This window comes from Crocodylus porosus, unplaced genomic scaffold (genome assembly GCF_001723895.1).
Source record: "Crocodylus porosus isolate Cpor-Errol unplaced genomic scaffold, CroPor_comp1, whole genome shotgun sequence".
NCBI classification, from domain to species: domain Eukaryota; kingdom Metazoa; phylum Chordata; order Crocodylia; family Crocodylidae; genus Crocodylus; species Crocodylus porosus.
Window position 1 is genome coordinate 31,551,091 of NW_017728886.1, and position 18,421 is coordinate 31,569,511.

The following is an 18,421-nucleotide window of genomic DNA, read 5'->3' on the forward strand; positions in this document are numbered from 1 at the left end:
CCCCCCAGCTCTGCTGGTGCCCCTCACTCCCCACCCACAGCCTCTGCCCCCCCACAGCCTCTGTCCCCCAACCCTAACGGTGTCCTGCACTCTGAACCCACAGCCTCTGCCCCCACAGCCCTGCTAGTGCCCCTCACTCCTGACCCGCAGACCCCTGTCCCCTCAGCCCTATGGCCCAAGCAGTTCCCACATCGTATGCATGCAGACTCTCTCTCTCTCTCGCTTTCTGTCTCTTACCTGGGAGCTTGCTAGAGCCTGCACAGGGAGCATGTAACCCCTGACAGTCAGTCATGTTGCCCTCTGCTCCTAGCCCCAGGTAGCCAGCCCAAGAAAACAGAAAAGCCAGATGTTTTGCTCTTATTTTAAAACCCTGCCTGGACGCAACACAGGGGGCCAAAAAAGAGGAAATGTCCAGGAAAACCCGGATGTATGGTAACCCTATGTCCAGACCCCTGTGGCAGGGGAGAAGAAGGAGGAGGACAGCCATGTCTGCTGCAACAGCTCCCTGACAGCTGGGAGAAATCCAGGCACACAGCTCTGCTGTGGGGTGGGGAGAGGGGCTCTGTGCCACGCTGCCCAGTCCCAAAGGGGGACTCTTCCTCCTCCTCTCCCCACTGCAGGGTGGGGAGGGGGCTCTGTGTGGTGCTGGAGAGACTCTTCCACCTCCTCATTCCTCCCCTGCACCCTCTGCCACCATGGGGTGGGGACAGGGGCTCTGTGGTGTGCTGCCAGGCCCCAGAAGGGGACTCTTCCCCCTCCTCCTCCTCCATCTTCCGCACCTCTGCTTTCTGCCACACTGCTCAGCCCCAAAGGGGACTTTTTCCTCTTCCACTTCCCCCTCTCTCCCTATGGGGTGGGGAAGGGGGCACTGTATAGTGCTGCCTGGCCTCAGGGGGGGACTCTTCCACCTCCATCTCCTCCCACCATGGGGCAGGGAGAGGGGCTGTGTGCAGTGCTGGAGGGGAACTCTTCCTCCTCCTGCTGTCCCCCTTACCACTGCTGCAGGGTTGGGGGGTGGGGGCAGGCTCTGTGTGGTACTGCCCAGCACAGCCCAACCTGGGCATGGGGAGTGGCTATCACTGAGCTGTCCCTAAGACCCGGGCTGGCCCATTCAGCCCCAGCCAAGGCAGCTGTACGACAGGCCTGTGTCATGGGTGAGACCCTCCCCAGAGGCTGCAGCTGAGTAACAGGGAAGCTGAGCCCTATCAGTGAGAGCAGCCTAGCTCAGTGTGCATGGGTGGCAGCTAGCAAGGCAACAGGCTACCCGGGCCAGCTTAGAGGCACCATGGGGGTTCATGTGTCTGCAGCAAGCCCCGTGAGAGGCACTAGCTGACCACCTTCTCCTGCACTCCCTGCTATAGCCAGCCTGGACCACCACCCACTGAACCCCTACCCGCCCACTGCCCAACCCCAGTACCACGCTCACTGCCAACACATCTCATAAGAATGTTTTTATTCTCCTCACATCAAACAGAGCCTCCTCCCCTTCCCTCCTCAACAAACACAGCCCACCTTCCCCCTCCCTCCTTAGCACCCACTCCACCCACCAACAATAACACACCCTCTTCCCTATGCAAATTATTTACAAAATGTACTTTGTGTGTGCCATCCCAGGGTGGGAGTGCCTATGGGGCAGAGTCCAAGGATAGGTGGCCAGAACCCTGGTTTCTGGCTGTTCCCCCACAGGTGTGCATGGCATGGTGAGCCCAGTAAGGTGGGGGTCTCACCCAGGGGCGATGGCAGGTGGTGGTCCCCTGGCATGGGTGAATCCCCCTCTGGCAGCCAGTATCCAGGCCCAACAGGGCCAGCATGCAGTCCTGGCTCCATTGCAGGCAGCGCTGGCTCCATGCCCATGTGGATCCAGGGTGAGTGGCAGCCCTGGGCAGAGGCTGGGCCAGGGGCCTTCTGCTGGGTGGCAGGTGGCTGCCAGGGGGCAGGCAGGGCTAGAGCCAGGAGTTGGGCAGCAGGTGACATGAAGGCAACTGCCAGGGCCACAATGGTGTCCAGCAACTGGCAGTTGTCATCCATGGCCTGCACTGCCTTGGGCAGGATGGTGTTCTGCTCAGCACCACTTCCACCCACTCACATTCCAGGGCCAGGAGCTGCACTCAGAACTCCAGGTCCTTTCAGTCCTGTGCCTCCTCATGCTGGTCCCGTGCATCCTTGCAAGTGATGTCCTCTGCCCTCCAGGCCCATGAGGATAGGAGGGCGATCCAGGCTGACCTTGACAGGCTCAGGAAATGGGCAGATGAGAACCTGATGGTGTTTAACACTGAAAAATACAAGGTTCTCCACCTTGGGAGGAAAAACCAACAGCATCCTTATAGGCTCGGCAGTGCTACACTGGTTAGCATTACAGATGAAAGGGACTTGGGGGTCATGATTGACCACAAGATGAACGTGAGCCTGCAATGTGATAGTGCAGCTAGTAAAGTGAGCAAAACACTGGCTTGCATCCATAGATGCTTCTCAAGCAAATCCCGGGACATCATTCTCCCATTGTACTCGGCCTTGGTGAGGCCGCAGCTGGAGTACTGCGTCCAGTTTTGGGCTCCACAATTCAAAAAGGATGTGGAGAAGCTTGAAAGAGTCCAGAGAAGAGCCACACACATGATCAGAGGTCAGGAAAACAGAATTTACGACGACAGGCTGAGAGCCATGGGACTCTTTAGCCTGGAAAAGTGCAGGCTCCGGGGTGATCTGATGGCCACCTATAAGTTTATAAGGGGTGTTCACCAGGATCTGGGGGAACATTTGTTCACCAGAGCGCCCCAAAGGACGACAAGGTTGAACGATTATAAACTCCCGCAAGACTGTTTCAGGCTGGACATAAGGAAGAATTTCTTCACTGTCCGAGTTCCCAAGGTCTGGAATAGCCTGCCACCAGAGGTGGTTCGAGCACCTACACTGAACGCCTTGAAGAGAAATTTGGATGCTTATCTTTCTGGGATCCTATGACTCCAGCTAACTTCCTGCCCCTCGGGCAGGGGGCTGGACTCAATTATCTTCTGAGGTCCCTTCCAGCTGTAATGTCAATTAAATCTATGAAATCTATGAAATCCACTAGCTGGTCCTCTGATGCCATCACCAGCTGGTCCCAGAGGACAGTGTGGTCCTCAGTCCACCTCTGGCAGAGCCAGCACATCTGCAGGGCCCCGGCTGTGGGCGGCAGCAACCCTGAGCCCACATCCTGGCTGCCAAGTGTGGTCTCTCCCCTGTGTACAGCTACTGGACCAACAAAGCCATGAGAAAGCTGTTTGTGAGAGTTTGCAACATTTTTCAGATAAGGCGCTCTGTACCAGGGGCTGTACGGTGCCCAACCTCAGATTGGGTGTCATGTCTGCATGGGTGCCCAGGGATCACAGTAAATTGGGCTGGGCCCATGTGGCTACTGGCTGTGTCCCCTGTCCCCACTCACTCCCCAGGGGCAGATGGGCTGCTGGGTGCTGGCTGCAGGCAGTGTGCCTCCTACACCCCATTTGCCAGTCAGGACAGGCTAGGGTCCTGGCAGCACTTGCTGCCACTGCTCCAGACCCTGATCCCCCGTCTCTCCTGCAGGCCAGCTGCTCTCATATGTTGCAGCCCAGCCCAGGTATCCAGGCACAGGGTTTATGGACGACTGAGACAAGGAGCTGCTTGTGCCCCGACCCTCCCCACAGGGGGCCTCTCCAGGGAGGTCAGCCACCCCCCTCATGCTGGTGCTACACCCCAAGCATGCCCCTGCTGCACATCACAAGCAGTGCATGAGGAGCTGTTTGCATGAACCGAGGGGTTCCCAACCCACTATGCCCTGCTGGTGATGATCGCCATGGTGCCTCGGGTGTACCTGCATGCATGGCAGAGACCCTGAGCTACAACGGCACAGGGAACAAGCTGAGGCTACTCCACAACCTCTGCCAGCACCTGGAGGGCTACCTGTGGCTGCACTACACATTTTGGCCCCCTGCAGCTGAGAAGGACATTGCTGCCAACCTCAACACATTACTCAGCACATAAGAAGGTGCACATGGGCATGGGTTGTTCAGTAAAGTTTTGCATGGTCTCCTGCCTCCATCTGTCCTGTGGGTGGGCAACCTGGGGCCAGGGAAGTACAGGGAGGCAGGGGCCAGGGCAGGGAGGGCCCTCCCCCAGTGTGGCCCTTACCACATAGGTGGGGCTAGCATGGCCGGTGACTCTGCTGGGTCAGGCTGGCAGCGACAGCATGCAGCTCTGGGCAGTGTCTTTGGATGGCAAGGCATGGTGTGCAGGTGCCCAGTCAGGGGCCCTTGTCCGGGAAGAGCTGGCACTACTGGCAGCCAGCAGTGACATGGCTGGTTGCACCTCATGGCTGGGGCTGAGGCTGTGTGGCTGTCAGAGCAGGGGCTGGCTTTGGCTCCCTGAGCTGCCAGTGGAGGCTGCAAGTGGGGAAGGCTACTGCAGGCCCAAGGGGCCCTCCCTTGGTGATATGTCACTGTAAGTGCCAGGCCAGGGTGGGGACTCAGGCAGGCTGTTCATGATGCTGTAGACAGTATAGCTGCAGCCTGGGTCTCAGGGTACAAGAATTGCTGTCAGTTGCTACATAAAGGGCATGGACTTGTGGGCACTCCCCAACCGACAACTGTGGTCAGTCACAATGACCCACTGTGCCCACAAGGCCTTGACTTTCATGCAGCACTGCCACACCAACCAGTCGTGCCCACAGTCCTGCATCTGGCCTGACAGCCCCTCATAGACATGGGTGTTGGAGCACCCACTCTCCAAAAACTTGCACTGTACCTCTGCCCACCTCACAGTGCCATGAGGTTGCCAGTCTCCTCCATGAACTATCTGGAGCCCTGGGTGGAAGGCATGGGAGTGGGCAAGGCATAGGCAAGGACGATGCCATTGGAGGCCCTGCACCAGCTCTCTGGGCCTCTGTGCAGCTATCCCATGGTGAATGCCTGCAGCACCCAATACAAAGAAATGGCATGGGACTGACAACCGTGCAGCTGAGGCAATGCCCCACAGCACCTGCAGGCTCAGGCCAAGCTGCTGGGGGTGGGCTGCGGGCAGCTGGAACTGGCCGCAGAAACCAGAAGCTGCTTGCAGCTGGGCCTGGGTGCTGGTAGGTCTGGGAACAGCCTACAACAGCTTGCAGCAGTCTGCAGCACCCTGCAGACCCGGATGCTACAAACCTGGCAGCTGCACAGCACTGCTGTGCCAGGCAGGGGCAATGGGGTACAGGCAGGCTGGCACAGATAGGCTGTGGCCTGTTCAGGGGGGACACAGGGTTCTGGAGTATCCTCGGGCTCCCTGCTCATGTGCCCCAGGGCTCAAAATGCATACAAGCTTTGAAGGGATGGAGGCAGGGGCTGCCATAGATGCAGCCGAGCCCTGAGGTAGGAGAGGCTCCCAGCCCGGAGCCCTGGGGCTAGCCTCAGGCTAGCCCCCTAGTGGCAGGGCTGACCTGGGAGCATATATGCTTCCAGGTTGTGTCTACATGTGAGTTACTGAACAGTAACTAATCACAAGTAAATTTGCTACCCCCATTTGCACTCACAATGAGCAATTTTCACTGCACAATAAGCTTGCACATGTGTAGACATGTGCATTTACTGCACAGTAAACAAGGTTATTGTACAGTTAAGTGGCTCATGTAGACACATCCAGCTGCCCTCAGGTTTCCCTCCCAGTCACCCACTCATCTGCCTGGGTGCATCCTGGTCATGCAGGCTATCAGGTCTGTCCGCAGCCTGGGCTGACTTCCTCATAAGTCCACTTCTATGTTCTAGTCCCTACTCTGACCTCCAGTTCTTACAGCTAAACTGCATATCCTAAACCCATGTCTAACTGCTGTCTCTGGAGTCCCTTCAGTTGCCTCAAGCTGCCTGGCTCAGGTGTCTCACATGCTTCTCTCCCTACAGCCCCTTTTATGTGCTCTAGGTGCAATTAGGTTACTAAGTGATTCAGCAGCAGTATTTGGGGTGAACATCAAAGTGCTGCTAGTCATCCTGTTAGTACAATCACATTTTCTCACCCAGCTATGGCCCATATTGACTGTGGACAGCTAATGCTACATAGGAGAATCCCTTTGGAATGCATGCAGCTACTATGCTGACATGTAATTGTACTAAGCATGCTCCCTGGCTACACAAGCAGTTTACATGGCTACAGCATAGCTACATATTTCATCCACATGTGTATCTCTAGTTCATTCAGAAAAAATGTGGAGTAGAATCATAAATAGATGCATGGGTGGCATTTATGGGCTACTTATGTGGTTACTTGCAACAAGAGGATTCTGTCCTATGTCTCCTGTGGATCACATGAAAGGTCAATTTATAAATCTGGTAACTTGAGGGTACAGTAAGAGAGATCACAGTTTTGTCCAAATGAAAACATAGAGAGAGATGAAAATATCTGTCTGCATCAGTGAAAGCTAGAAAACAACTCCCTGCATCTAGACTGCAAGCCTTTTAGAGAGAAGATCATCCTCGTTTTGCATTTGTATAACGCCTGGCACAGCAGGCCCCTTAGGCTGCAATAATAATAATAGCACTGCAATTATAGTAATGAGCTACTTTCTTCAGGTAATGTATGTGAAGGAAAGGGCCCAAGGAGCATTTTTCCTCTGTCCCTGACCCTTGTCCAGCAGAACTACAGTCCCAAGCAAGTTTGAGCAACTACAGTTCCACATATTGTATCCTAAATGAGACAGAGAGATGGTCTCATGCCTCTAGTTTCTCATGTCTGTGCCACTTGAGGGAAGCAGAAGCATATTTCAAATATATGGTGAGGACTGTGCATTCCCCTGTGCACTGGTAAGCTTGGAGATGGGTTGTATCTGTTGTGTCTCACAAAAGCCCTGCCATAGCTATCTTGGGGGATGCAGCCCTGCGCCACAGCTTACTTAGGGCTGAGCTTAATTAACACCCAAACGATTGGCACTCAAAAGACAAATAACCAGTATGTTAGTCTCTGCCCCCTCTACCACTACTTTAAATATATTTGTTTATATTCTATTTTCATTTCTGTTCTATGAAGCCCTTACGACACAGTTGTCAAGAGAAAGATTTCACTGAATTGTAGCTATCAAATGCTATTTTTCCAAAAAATGATGCCGGACTCCTTATGGACTTTGTGTTCAAAATATACTTGCAACTGCATGTTTAATTTCTGTGCAAAATTACCATGATTGTGTGAGGTGCTTAGCTGGCCATTTATACAAGTGCATACCTTATTTTAATACATAATTGCATGTAAATTATGCATACAAATTATGCATCTAATTACATGCACTCATTTTTTAAAATCAGGCCCTATCCGTGTTAAATGATTTTACTTCATTTTCACACCAGGCATTTTTGATCCAGTTCAATTACATAATTCCTGAATTTAAAGCAAATTCAAAGCCCAAGGAAACAGCAGAATCAAACAAGCCTGCAATCCTAATGAAGCATATTTGTTCTTCCTGTTTTTATTATATGGTTTGTTGACTCCTCATTAAATTAGTCTTATAATATGACAAGATTAATCATGTGCAATAAATGTTTTTGGGGGTATCAGAAACTTCACCTTGTTTTGGTATTTAATCATTTCTAAAAGCAACCTATTACTTAATACACATTCATTCAGCATTTACAATATCATTTAAGGCATCATTTAGTGTTTCAGATTTTTGTGATGTACAAGTGAGCTTAAGGCAAATGTATGTATTAGGAGTATATAGAAACCACCTTCCAGTGAGATTTAGATCCCCTAATTGTAGCATTTACATAGATGCTACAGTGAGAAAAATGACAGAATAACTTACAATTTAGATATCACTAAGCAAGCAATACTCATCTTCTGCTTCAGGGACAAATTTCTGTCCTGTTACCAATAAACCTAGTGATCCAGAGCCACTAGGCCTTAAACTGCCAGGGTTGATGAGGACTAGAATAGCAGACACTTGTTCAGAGATCTACTAACACATTTCAACAGCTTTCATTAAATTTACTTCACAGAGTTACCATGATGTCAATTATAACACTACAACATACTGAAGGTTGATTCTATATTACAGGGGTTCCCATTATGAACTCTGTATTTAGGAAGCTGAACTCATCATCCTGAAATATTCTGCAACTTTTTTTGAGAAATTCTACCACCACACTGTTTGCAAAACAGCTTAAAAATAAGAAGAGAAAATAAAAGCTTTTGTTTAGAAAACTACTTTTTGACCTCTGAGATTGCACCATGGTTTAGTTGTCAAAGCATCACTATTTCTCAAAAGGAAGGTCACTTTGGGCCCAAATGCTTGTTCAGTATCTCTCCCAATAAGTGGTATCGCAAAACTCCCTTACCTCTCATATTTCCCTTCTCACACTTCTGCTGGTCAAAATAATTTTGGAGCATGTGAAAACTATTAACTCAACATGAACATCCTATGGCAGGAATCCAAACTGTTGCTCAAATAGTAGTAGCAGACACTCCTGTGGGAACATCCAGGAGATGCCAGATTAGTAGTAACAGGGAAGTTTAAAAAGGTGAGGAGAGAACCAGGTCCAGGTTACTGTCAGCCACATCCTAGATTTAGCTTAGCTCCTGTGACCCATCTTCTCCTCTAGGTATACCAAATGAATCAGGAATTTCCCCAGCTCCTGGCATAAAGGACAATGCTGTGCCAGGCAGATCTCTCCACAACCATCCCTGGCTTTGAAGGTCCATCCTGTCTTTAAAATGACAGTCTTTCCCTGCCAACAGTTAATTTAGCTCAAATGGCAGCAGTCTATATTGCCATACTGGAAGTTCAAACCCTTCAAATAATTCATAAGGGAGGAATTGTTACAGATTTTGTTTTGTCTTTAAAATAACCTCTAAGAAACTAGATACAAAGCACAAAATTAAAGCAATGTTACTGAGATTGTGAAGTCAAGCACTTAACAGTTACGAAAATTCCAGATTTAAGTTTCCTTATGCAACCGTGATTCTACTTCTTGTGTGTATGACACGGTCTCCAAATACATGATCAACTATTTTCTCCAAAGGAGCTGTGTCACATTACGATTCACAAGAGGGTAGAATGACATCTTTACGGTGTATTGTTAAACCTTCTATTTCTGATTTTGTTTGATGTTACACCACATATGTTTCTTTAATGATATTTTTAGCACATAAATACAAATGTCTCAGCAAGACTGCCTGATAAGATTATTCACTAAATGTAATACTCAGTAAATCATTGCATCTATCAGTGACATTCAACAGTTTGAGAGGTGTGCAACATCTACTACTTTATGAAAATCTATTTTGACTCTCAAGCTTAACAGTCTCCAACCTAGAGGTAGACAGTCTTGTGTTTTTTAAGGAAAACTATCCTGGTCAACCAAGATTTGGCATCTAGAGGCTCCAGAAACAGTATCTATTTTCTGCAGCTAAGAAGCCTGATGATTGCACTGCAGGGAACAGAGGTATCGAAGAGTATAATGGCCCAATAGCTTTTGGACCCTTTTGGTACTAATGTAAAAAACACCAACACTGACAACTAAACAAAAAGCCCTCCTCTTTAAGCACAATGCCATAAAAATTGAATTCACTCTGGCACTAGGGGGCAGTATTAAGACATATTCCTGTCATACAATACAGCTAGTGAAATTCTTTTGTTTGTTCCTCCTTCAGGAGTATAAGATTTCTGTTCTAAAACAGAAACACTATTGAATCAGACTGTTAAATCAGAAACACTATAAAATCTGTATTATAAATGACCAAATACCTATTTGCATAGTCCTACACATTAATACTTCACTGCGAACTCTAAAAGATCAAAATGAAGGAGGTGTTACTCTATAAATTAATCTGCCTGTGTGTGAACCTGACCCAGTCAGCTGGAACCTATGAAAGCTCATGCTTCTCTGAACAAGTTAGGTGTTGCACTCCCCAGTTTTAAAGCATTCTGCCAAGGTTAAGAATGTTATTGCTGAATACTGAAACTCTTTATTTAGAAAGGATAGCACAGAAGAGATTCAGTTTACTATTATTTATACAACATTAACCATATGCAATGGAATGAGAGATAATCTGGATCAATAAACCAGCATATGAATTTCAGCACAGAGACAATCCACAGCCCATTTAGGTTCTCCTCTTGTCATGACAAAGTACTGAGCAGAATTTGCAAATTTGTTGAACCTGATAAGGCTGTGCCACAAGCACTTCTGCTATGGCCTCAAACTTGCAACCTCTGGGAGGTCAGTGGTGCACCTTAGCATCCATGCCACTTCAGCCCCTGCTCATTCATGTAAATAGTCTGAGTCCCATTCTATTCAACAGATGCTAGAGCAGCCTTGTCAAAAAACAGCAAAATCCCAACGTATAGTCTAACATCTGTATCCTGCAAACACACACCTGAGTAAGCAGACATACAGATACAGGAGACCCTTGCCATTCGCGGGGGATATGTTCTCAAATCCCCTGCAAATGGCAAAATCTGCAAATAAGGCACTGTGTTTATGAATGCTGTCTGTGTTAATGAATGCAGTGCCCCGACCGGCTGGGGGGGGGGTCATGGCTGCACTGGCGATGGTGGGAGCGAGACGGCGGTGGTGGTGGGAGTGGGGCGGCAGTAGCAAGAGCCTAGCAGCGGTAGTAGGAGCCTGGCGGCGGCAAGTGCAAGTGTTTTTAAAATGTGGGTTCGGCATTTGCGAATATTTGAAACCATGAATGCCGAACCCACGAATAGCGAGGGTTTTCTGTACTACAAAGAGACTAAACTGTTCCTCATGGGGATAGAATTTTACGGACTTGAGCAGCTCCATTTAGTCCAATTAAAAATCAAAATTAAGGAATTAAAAATTAAACACCTTCTAATTTGGTAACCTTACTCTTCTTGGGATGAAAGTTTGCCATTCCCCAAATCCTGATGTATTATTTAGAAAATCTCAGGCAGGTGACTAATGGTTACCTGGACCTGTTTTCTGTCAGAGTAGCAATGATGTACTATAATTCCCTGTCACCCTTGATACATCCTAAGCGAACGGTTCTCCCTCTTCCCTCCAGACAAATTCTAGCTAAAGCCATACATTTTGCTTAAATATTAAAATATAAATTGCATAGTTTTTTCCTTATTTCCCTGGATGGGATGAATGACTGAACTTACCTCTAAGTTTAGGAGCCTATTTCTTCCTTAAAATTAAATGTAACCAGCATTACTAAGGCAGCCATTAAAAATTACAACTAAAACGAAATAACACCACACAAAGAAGATATAGTCAGACAGGTTTACATCCAATCAAGTTTCAGATTTTTAACATGCTTGAGTTCACATTACCTCCTAGGATAACTAACTAATTTCATTTAATGTTTAATTTTTATTTTCAGCACAGCTAGTTTATCCTACATAATTGAGAGGCAACAGAATTGCACCATATTTTAAAAGGAAGAGGGAATACTGCCAGAAGCTGGACCTGAGAACAAAAAGAACCTTAGTGGACACCAAACCCATGGATTTCCCATTATATTTTACTCGCTCCTTCTGTTAACCTGTCTTTGCTCTACAGGTGATAATAAGCCTCCTCCCTTTTCAATTGTCTTATTTTTTTTTACAGTTAGGTTTAATTATTTCAACTGCTCTCCATTTAGTCTGTAACTACATCAAATAACTTCTTCGCTACACTGGTTTACTACTCATTTCCCTTTTTTAAAGTGTTCACTTTCATCTGCCTCATAATTTTAAACAAAAGTAATCATTCTAACTGGTACTGTGTTTAGCTTAGGCTGCATCTGCTTCTTTTCCAGACTTGAGGAAGGCTATTTGGCATTCAAAAGCTTGTCTAGCATCTCTCCCAACTGCAAAATTGGCCTAATAAAATATATTCCCAAGCAAATCTTGTTTCTTGCATGTTCTACAACTACTTATATACATCCTAGAATGATTTTAGTGCCCAATAGATGGCAGTGATGTTATAATAGTAAAATGTTGCTGAAATGCACTCTAGGCCTAAAAAATCTTGTGACCTCAAAGCCAATTCTACTAATGTTAGTACTCCTAACACATTTTTTATTTTTTCACAATATACAACATTCAGGAGTATGTCCTGGTGTCTGGGTACTTTATAAATAGACAGATTTCACAGACTTTTATGCCATTTAATTGAAAATGTTTTGTTGGTAAAACGATATTACATTTTACAGTTATAAAATTTAATATTGCTTACTGTAAAAGATTAAAATGGGTGAAAATTTCTCAATTGAGATGATAATATTTTCTTCTTATCAAAAGAAAGCCTTAAAACAAATCCCAATAAGGAATGCTTCCCATTAAGGATGGATATAAACCTATGATCCATATCTATGCATAACACCACCATCAAATCAATATTTGGCATGACTGTTGTATATTAGAGTATGTTTATATAATGCTAAATTCCTGTATACTTTTCAATAGTATGTTTTTGTTATTTAGCCTGATGACTTTGCAAATAAACAAATATAACAGTTCTCAGTTCAGGTCAGAGCATCATTGTAGGTTGTGTAAATCATCAAACTAATGAAGCGTTTGACATTGCTATTTTTTTCCTATGCCAGCGTGTTGCATTTCTGTGAATGGAGAGCTTTGTCTTGCTAATGTAGCTCAGTATAGCCTTCAGTTATTAGCAAATATGTAAAACCTGGAATATTTTAAAAATTAGCAACAGTAATATTAGATGCATACTTGCAAAGGTCAAAATAAAGGTCCATTTAAATTACACTTTTCTTATGGAACCAGGTGACCCAGAACATTGGCAATGGAATGTCAAGTCTTTCCCTTCTGGATCATCAATTTAAATATTTCAAAGGCTGGAGTGACCAATTTATCTAACTTTTTTATCAGTTGATGGCTGTTTGGGGACTTCAGTTAAATGCTTAGCTAGTCTCTGTCCAGTTTCTAATGAATAGGTCTTCTAATTACAAATCCTGCCCCCTCCCCCCACGCTGTGCTTGACACCTTTATTAGCTGTCTCAGCAGAGCAGCAAAGGATTGATTAAAGGAGGATACTGAACTATCGTTTCATTGCTGGAGCTAGGCCCCTTAAGGTCAAGGCTGATACACATTAGTGGGGCAGCATGAGGAAGACAGCATTGTCCATTGCCTGCATGAGAACCTGTACTGTGGATCAGTGGAAGGCTCTATTCTTCACAGCCAGCAAAATATTTTTGTGAGAATCTTAATTCCATAATTTATTTTGAACAGCATTCTCTATCATATTGAATGAAATATATGTGGTACTTCATGATGGTGTATCCTTGACAAAAAAAGGTATCAAAATATGCAACATCCAAAATTCATTTTCCATCCTGTAATGTGTAGTTTACACATTGAAAGGGCAGAGCAAACATCCTTCAACTCATGCAGGTCGTAAAAGCATTCTACATAAAATGTGATAATGTAGAGTGTGTGTATATAATTCTAATAAAATAAAATGTTGTGACCTACCTGACTAATGACTAACCAAAAATATCTGAAATAAAAATCATCAGTTGTACTCCTTTAAGTTAGTTCTTATACTGGTCTTGTCACATTAAGATTTATATGTTGCCATTGGCTTTATGATTGAACACTCTGGGAGGCTTATAAGAAGGGTCTAATATACAACCAATACAATAGTTTTATTCTCATTAGTTTCAGTTGGGATCAGAATCTTCTGAAAATCATTATACAACAACTTCACATCATTATAAAGATATATCAACTTTTTTATTATATATTCCTATTTTAATCTTTTATAAGAAAGAGCAAAAAGAAACCTATTCTAGGATGAAATGTGGTCGAGAGTTGTCAGACTGGAATAAATTATTTTCAAATTGAAAACCTGGTTTCATGCTTTCTGATCAATCTGAATGCAAAACAAACATGGTCCAGATTCTCAGCTAGTGAGCTAGAACTTTGTCAGTTTGTGTCAGCTGAGGTTTTGTCCTTACATACTCATTTATCAGGCTTTGGCTCATCTCTGAATTATTAATGCCTTTGATTTAGAAATAAAGTTTAGCAAGTCATACACAACATACATCCTGTATGCATATTTAAGGTCAATTATTAGTCCCTGATGTCCAGAGTAGACCTAGCTTACATGGTTTATTCACACTGTGCTTGATGCAACACTGCAAGAAGGAAAAGAATCCAGTAGATTTAAGCTACTTTCCCCTAATCCTTTACCTGGCTAGCACCTGTTTTGAGTAACCAGAAGGCTGCCTCTGACTTTTAGAGACCACAAGCCTGAAAAGACATTCTAGTATCTCCCTGACATTGGGGACTGAAGGAGGTGGCATAGAACTGCTACATCAGCTCAATATCATCAATGGATTTCATTGCATGGGGTGAATCTTCAACAAGCTGGACTACTCAAAGCAGCTATAACATGGCTGAAAGTTTGATCCCTAGAGCATGTGTACATGAAATAAGAGGCATGTGTGCACAACACTATAAGGCAGGTTAAATGCTTTTGCACCATTTTAAGGGTGTTGATGTTTGCACGCATCAGCGGCATATTGCACATTAATTCCAGCCGCAGTAGCACATCCAGCAGTGTAATGCACCTTAAATGACTTTGGGGTGCAGCAAACTAAAACACCTCTGAGGAGTTGTAGTTTGCTGCCCTACTGCTGCAGATTGAAGCACCGGGCTCCGTCTGGCTCAGAGGCTGCGCAGGCAGGCTGGCAGCAGCCCAGAAAGGCATGCTCCACCAAAGGAAAAAGATAAAAGTGGCAAGCCTGATCTTTTTTTTTCCCCCCTGGAGCCTGCCTGTCTGCATGAGCTGCACAGGGACCCGGTCCTTCCCTCTGTGTCTAAGATGCCCTCTGGGATCGCCCAAGCTGGGTGCCTGTGGGCCGGTGCCACTGAGGGGAAGCAGGGGGGGCCACTGTGGAGGGAAGCAGCAGCCACCCCCCACCGCAGCCCAGGGACCACTCCGCCTGCCAGTAGTTCACCCTCCCTTTCCCACTGCCTGAGATGCAGGTAAGACATGGGTGTACGCAACACAGGGAGTTACTCTGCCCTACATTGAAGCAGTGTTTTTAAAAACCCACCACTTCAATTTAGGGCCCCCGTTTTGTCTATACACACCCCTAGATTCTAATATGCTGCTTTTTTATTGTGCATGCACCTCTTACTGACATTGACTGGACATGTGCACACTTAGGAGAACAGAATATCATAATGAAAAGCTACTGTATGAACCTGAGAACAGATTATTGTCCTCTTGTGACAAATTACAGTTCTGCCTGGTGATGGTGAATTACTGCTATTGGCTATCAATGCTGAGTCAATAATTTGTAACAAATAATTCATTTGGTGAGTTATGACTGATTTTCATCTCACAGACTAACTGTGAATAGGTCATAATTACCTTGAATGTAACAATTATTTGTACATATCCTAAGAAACTTTTGGGGAGTTTTATTTAATGTATGGCTTGTCATTTGATTAGTGTTATTTACTTGTGACTGTTCATACTATGTCACACAGTTTAGGTTCTGTTCCTTGAAAGGTTTATAAACACTTGCAGAATGCACATTTAAAATTCTTTCTCTCCAAATACACAAGCACACAAACTTAAAATAATGTGTTTTACCAATTCAGAAATACTCAGAGAAATCAAATACAAATGTGGCATGAACATAACCAAAGCAAAATTAATTAAAAATTAAAACTTGTTTATTGATAAATGTTTGCAATATTGGCCAATTTCACATCTTAAATGCTCTGAATTCCCTGGCAAAGAACTCTGGAATTACTCTGATTTGTCTGCATATTCATCAACATCTCTGATAACAGATTTTAGTTAATTATGATTAAATTATTTTAGAATCTATGGTGAAATCATCCACCTTTTGTTACTTGAGTACAGCAATTACATTTTTGCTGTCTTTAGAAAAAGGTAACACTAATAACATTTTATATTATTGGGAAGGTATAAGAAAGGAAAAGGCAGAAGTGATCCTTAGAATGTTTTATGAAAATATTTTCCACCTCAGAAAATGATTTCCAAAGGTTCTAAAATGTTGCAAGAAACCCCAAACTTCAAAGAACATCTTACTGATCTTAACTCTTCAAATATATGCAGAGGTTCAAACCCTTGGATTATTAATCATGTATTCCTTATGTTCCTCACAAACACTACTTACATCTCTGCTGTAATTACACTGACTTCATATCTCTCTCTGCCAAAGCAAAGGATGCCAGAGGATTTGTTACAGCTATGGAAAGTAACCTGTTCTGGTTAATTGGTTGAAGAACTCTGGAAAAGGAGCTAAAGCAAAACTGAAGCAATAAATCAATCTTGGGGGTTAGATAGTAGTTGGGGGGGGGTTAATAATCAAAACATTGTTATTTCTCCAGATAAGCATTTTATACAGCATTTGATTCACTGTACACTTACCTTGCATTGCCAGGGTTGGCTGTTGTCAGATTAGCCAGAGCCATAGCTGCAGCTTCTTTTACCTCTTCATTGTCACTGCTTAGCAACTGAACTAACTGGGGAATCCCTTTGAAAAAAATATAATTGTATACATGCAGCTTTAAATTAGACATGGTAAATTGCAAAATGGCAGTATGCTCCTTATAGAATGGAGCCTACGCATTCTAATTGCAGCTCCTCGCCTGTTTACTCACCTTGGATTCCAAAAGCATCTTTGCTAGCAAGATTCTCACACATAGCAGAAATAGCTTGGGATACAGCTGTTTTTACTCCATCATTATCAGTTCCCAAAAGGTTTATGAGGCATTTTTCAACTTCCTGTTCATGTAAAATTTTTCTATTTTCAGCTTTACATAAAACAAAAATAATAACAACATTAATATTCATAGAAATGGGACTTCGTGTGACAACAAGATAACAATTTGACCTTATGTTTGCTTCTTGCTCTTGACACAAACATGAGAGTAAGACATGATGTGTGAGTCTTGATATTATGCAGTGGCACTTATAAAATATACACAAAAGACGTGAGCCAAGGATCACTGAAGTCAATGGAAAGTCTATCATTGACTTCAGCGGGCTTTGAATCAGGCCAAAAAGATGTATTTTAACTACTACATTTAAACACAAATAGCTTAATACAATGAAAAATTTGTTCCCAGAAGTTTATGCACACTTCACATTTTCTCTACTTACTCAAATATTACTCAGTACAGCATACAGGGTAACTAGCACAGTGCAAATGCTTGACTTTAGAAAAGCCAACTTCAATGTGCTCAGGGCAGTAGTCAGGGAGGCACTCGGAGCCCAGGGGGTAGCTAGTATGGGGGTCCAGGAAAGGTGGTCCTTCCTCAAGGAGGCTATCCTTGGGGTGCAGCAGGATGCAATTTCTCTGCGCAGGAAGGTAGGAAAAGGGTCCAAGAAACCTTCATGGTTGAGCGCGGATATCCAGGCTGGCCTGAGGGCAAAGAAAAATGTGTACTGGCGGTGGAAGCAGGGGGCAGGGACAAAGGAAGAGTACACCTCCCTGACCCGAGCTTGTAGGGATTTGGTGAGGAAGGCTAAAGCAGCACTGGAGCTTAGATTACCTTCTGGCATTAAGGATAACAGAAAGTCCTTTTTCAAGTATATAGGCAGCAAGAAGAAGTCTCGGGGTAACAATGGACCCCTACAAGGCAGGGCAGGGCAGTTGGTGACGGACGCACGAGAGAAGGCAGAACTCTTCAACAAGTTCTTTGCCTCCATGTTCCTGTCCGCTGACAATGGGGTGCTCTTGGGTGATAGCGTAGAGAGGCCCAGGAAGGATGCGAGTCCCCCAACTATTAGTTCAGACCTAGTTAAGGACTACCTGGAGGGCTTAGATGTGTCCAAGTCGGCGGGCCCGGATGACCTTCATCCGCAGGTGCTGAGGGAATTGGCTGGTGTCATCATGGAGCCATTGGCACGGCTGTTCGAGGACTCCTAGTGCTCGGGCCAAGTCACTGAGGACTGGAAAAGGGCCAATGTGGTCCCTATTTTCAAGAAAAGGAGGAAGAGCCTGGCAACGACAGGCCAGTCAGCCTCACTTCTATCCTGGGGAAGGTCTCTGAAAAAATTATCAAGGGACACATTTGTGAGAGTCCTGCAGGGGAAGTGATGTTGAGGGGTAATCAGCCTGGCTAACCTGGTCTCTCTCTATGAACAGGTAACAAAGAGCTTAGATGTGAAGGAGGAAGTCGATGTCATCTTCTTGGACTTCCAGAAGGCCTTCAACACAGTGTCCCACCCAATTCTGGTGGGCAAGCTGAGGGACTGCGGCACTGACGAATGCACAGTCACATAGGTGGCAAATTGGCTCCAGGGGCACACCCAGAGGGTGGTGATGGACGGGTTGATGTCGACCTGGGAGGGTGTGGGCAGTGGAGTCCCCCAGAGCTCAGTTCTTGGGCTGGTGCTGTTCAACATCTTCATTAGTGACCTGGACGAGGGTGTGGAGAGCACCCTGTTCAAGTTCGCTGATGACACCAAGCTGTGGGGTAAAGTGAATACAC

General features: G+C 45.3%; 1 protein-coding gene across 4 annotated transcripts in view; it reads right to left on the reverse strand.

Moving 5' to 3' along the window:
- ARMC3 (armadillo repeat containing 3) overlaps positions 1-18,421 on the reverse strand; it is a 125,495-nt gene that overhangs the window by 37,368 nt on the left and 69,706 nt on the right. For all 4 annotated transcript variants that reach the window (XM_019532108.1, XM_019532099.1, XM_019532093.1 and 1 more), the window contains 2 exons: positions 16,586-16,738; positions 16,353-16,458 (listed from right to left, as the gene is read on the reverse strand). In XM_019532108.1, coding sequence (XP_019387653.1) covers positions 16,353-16,458; positions 16,586-16,738 — 259 coding nt within the window. The remainder of the gene's footprint in view (positions 1-16,352; positions 16,459-16,585; positions 16,739-18,421) is intronic.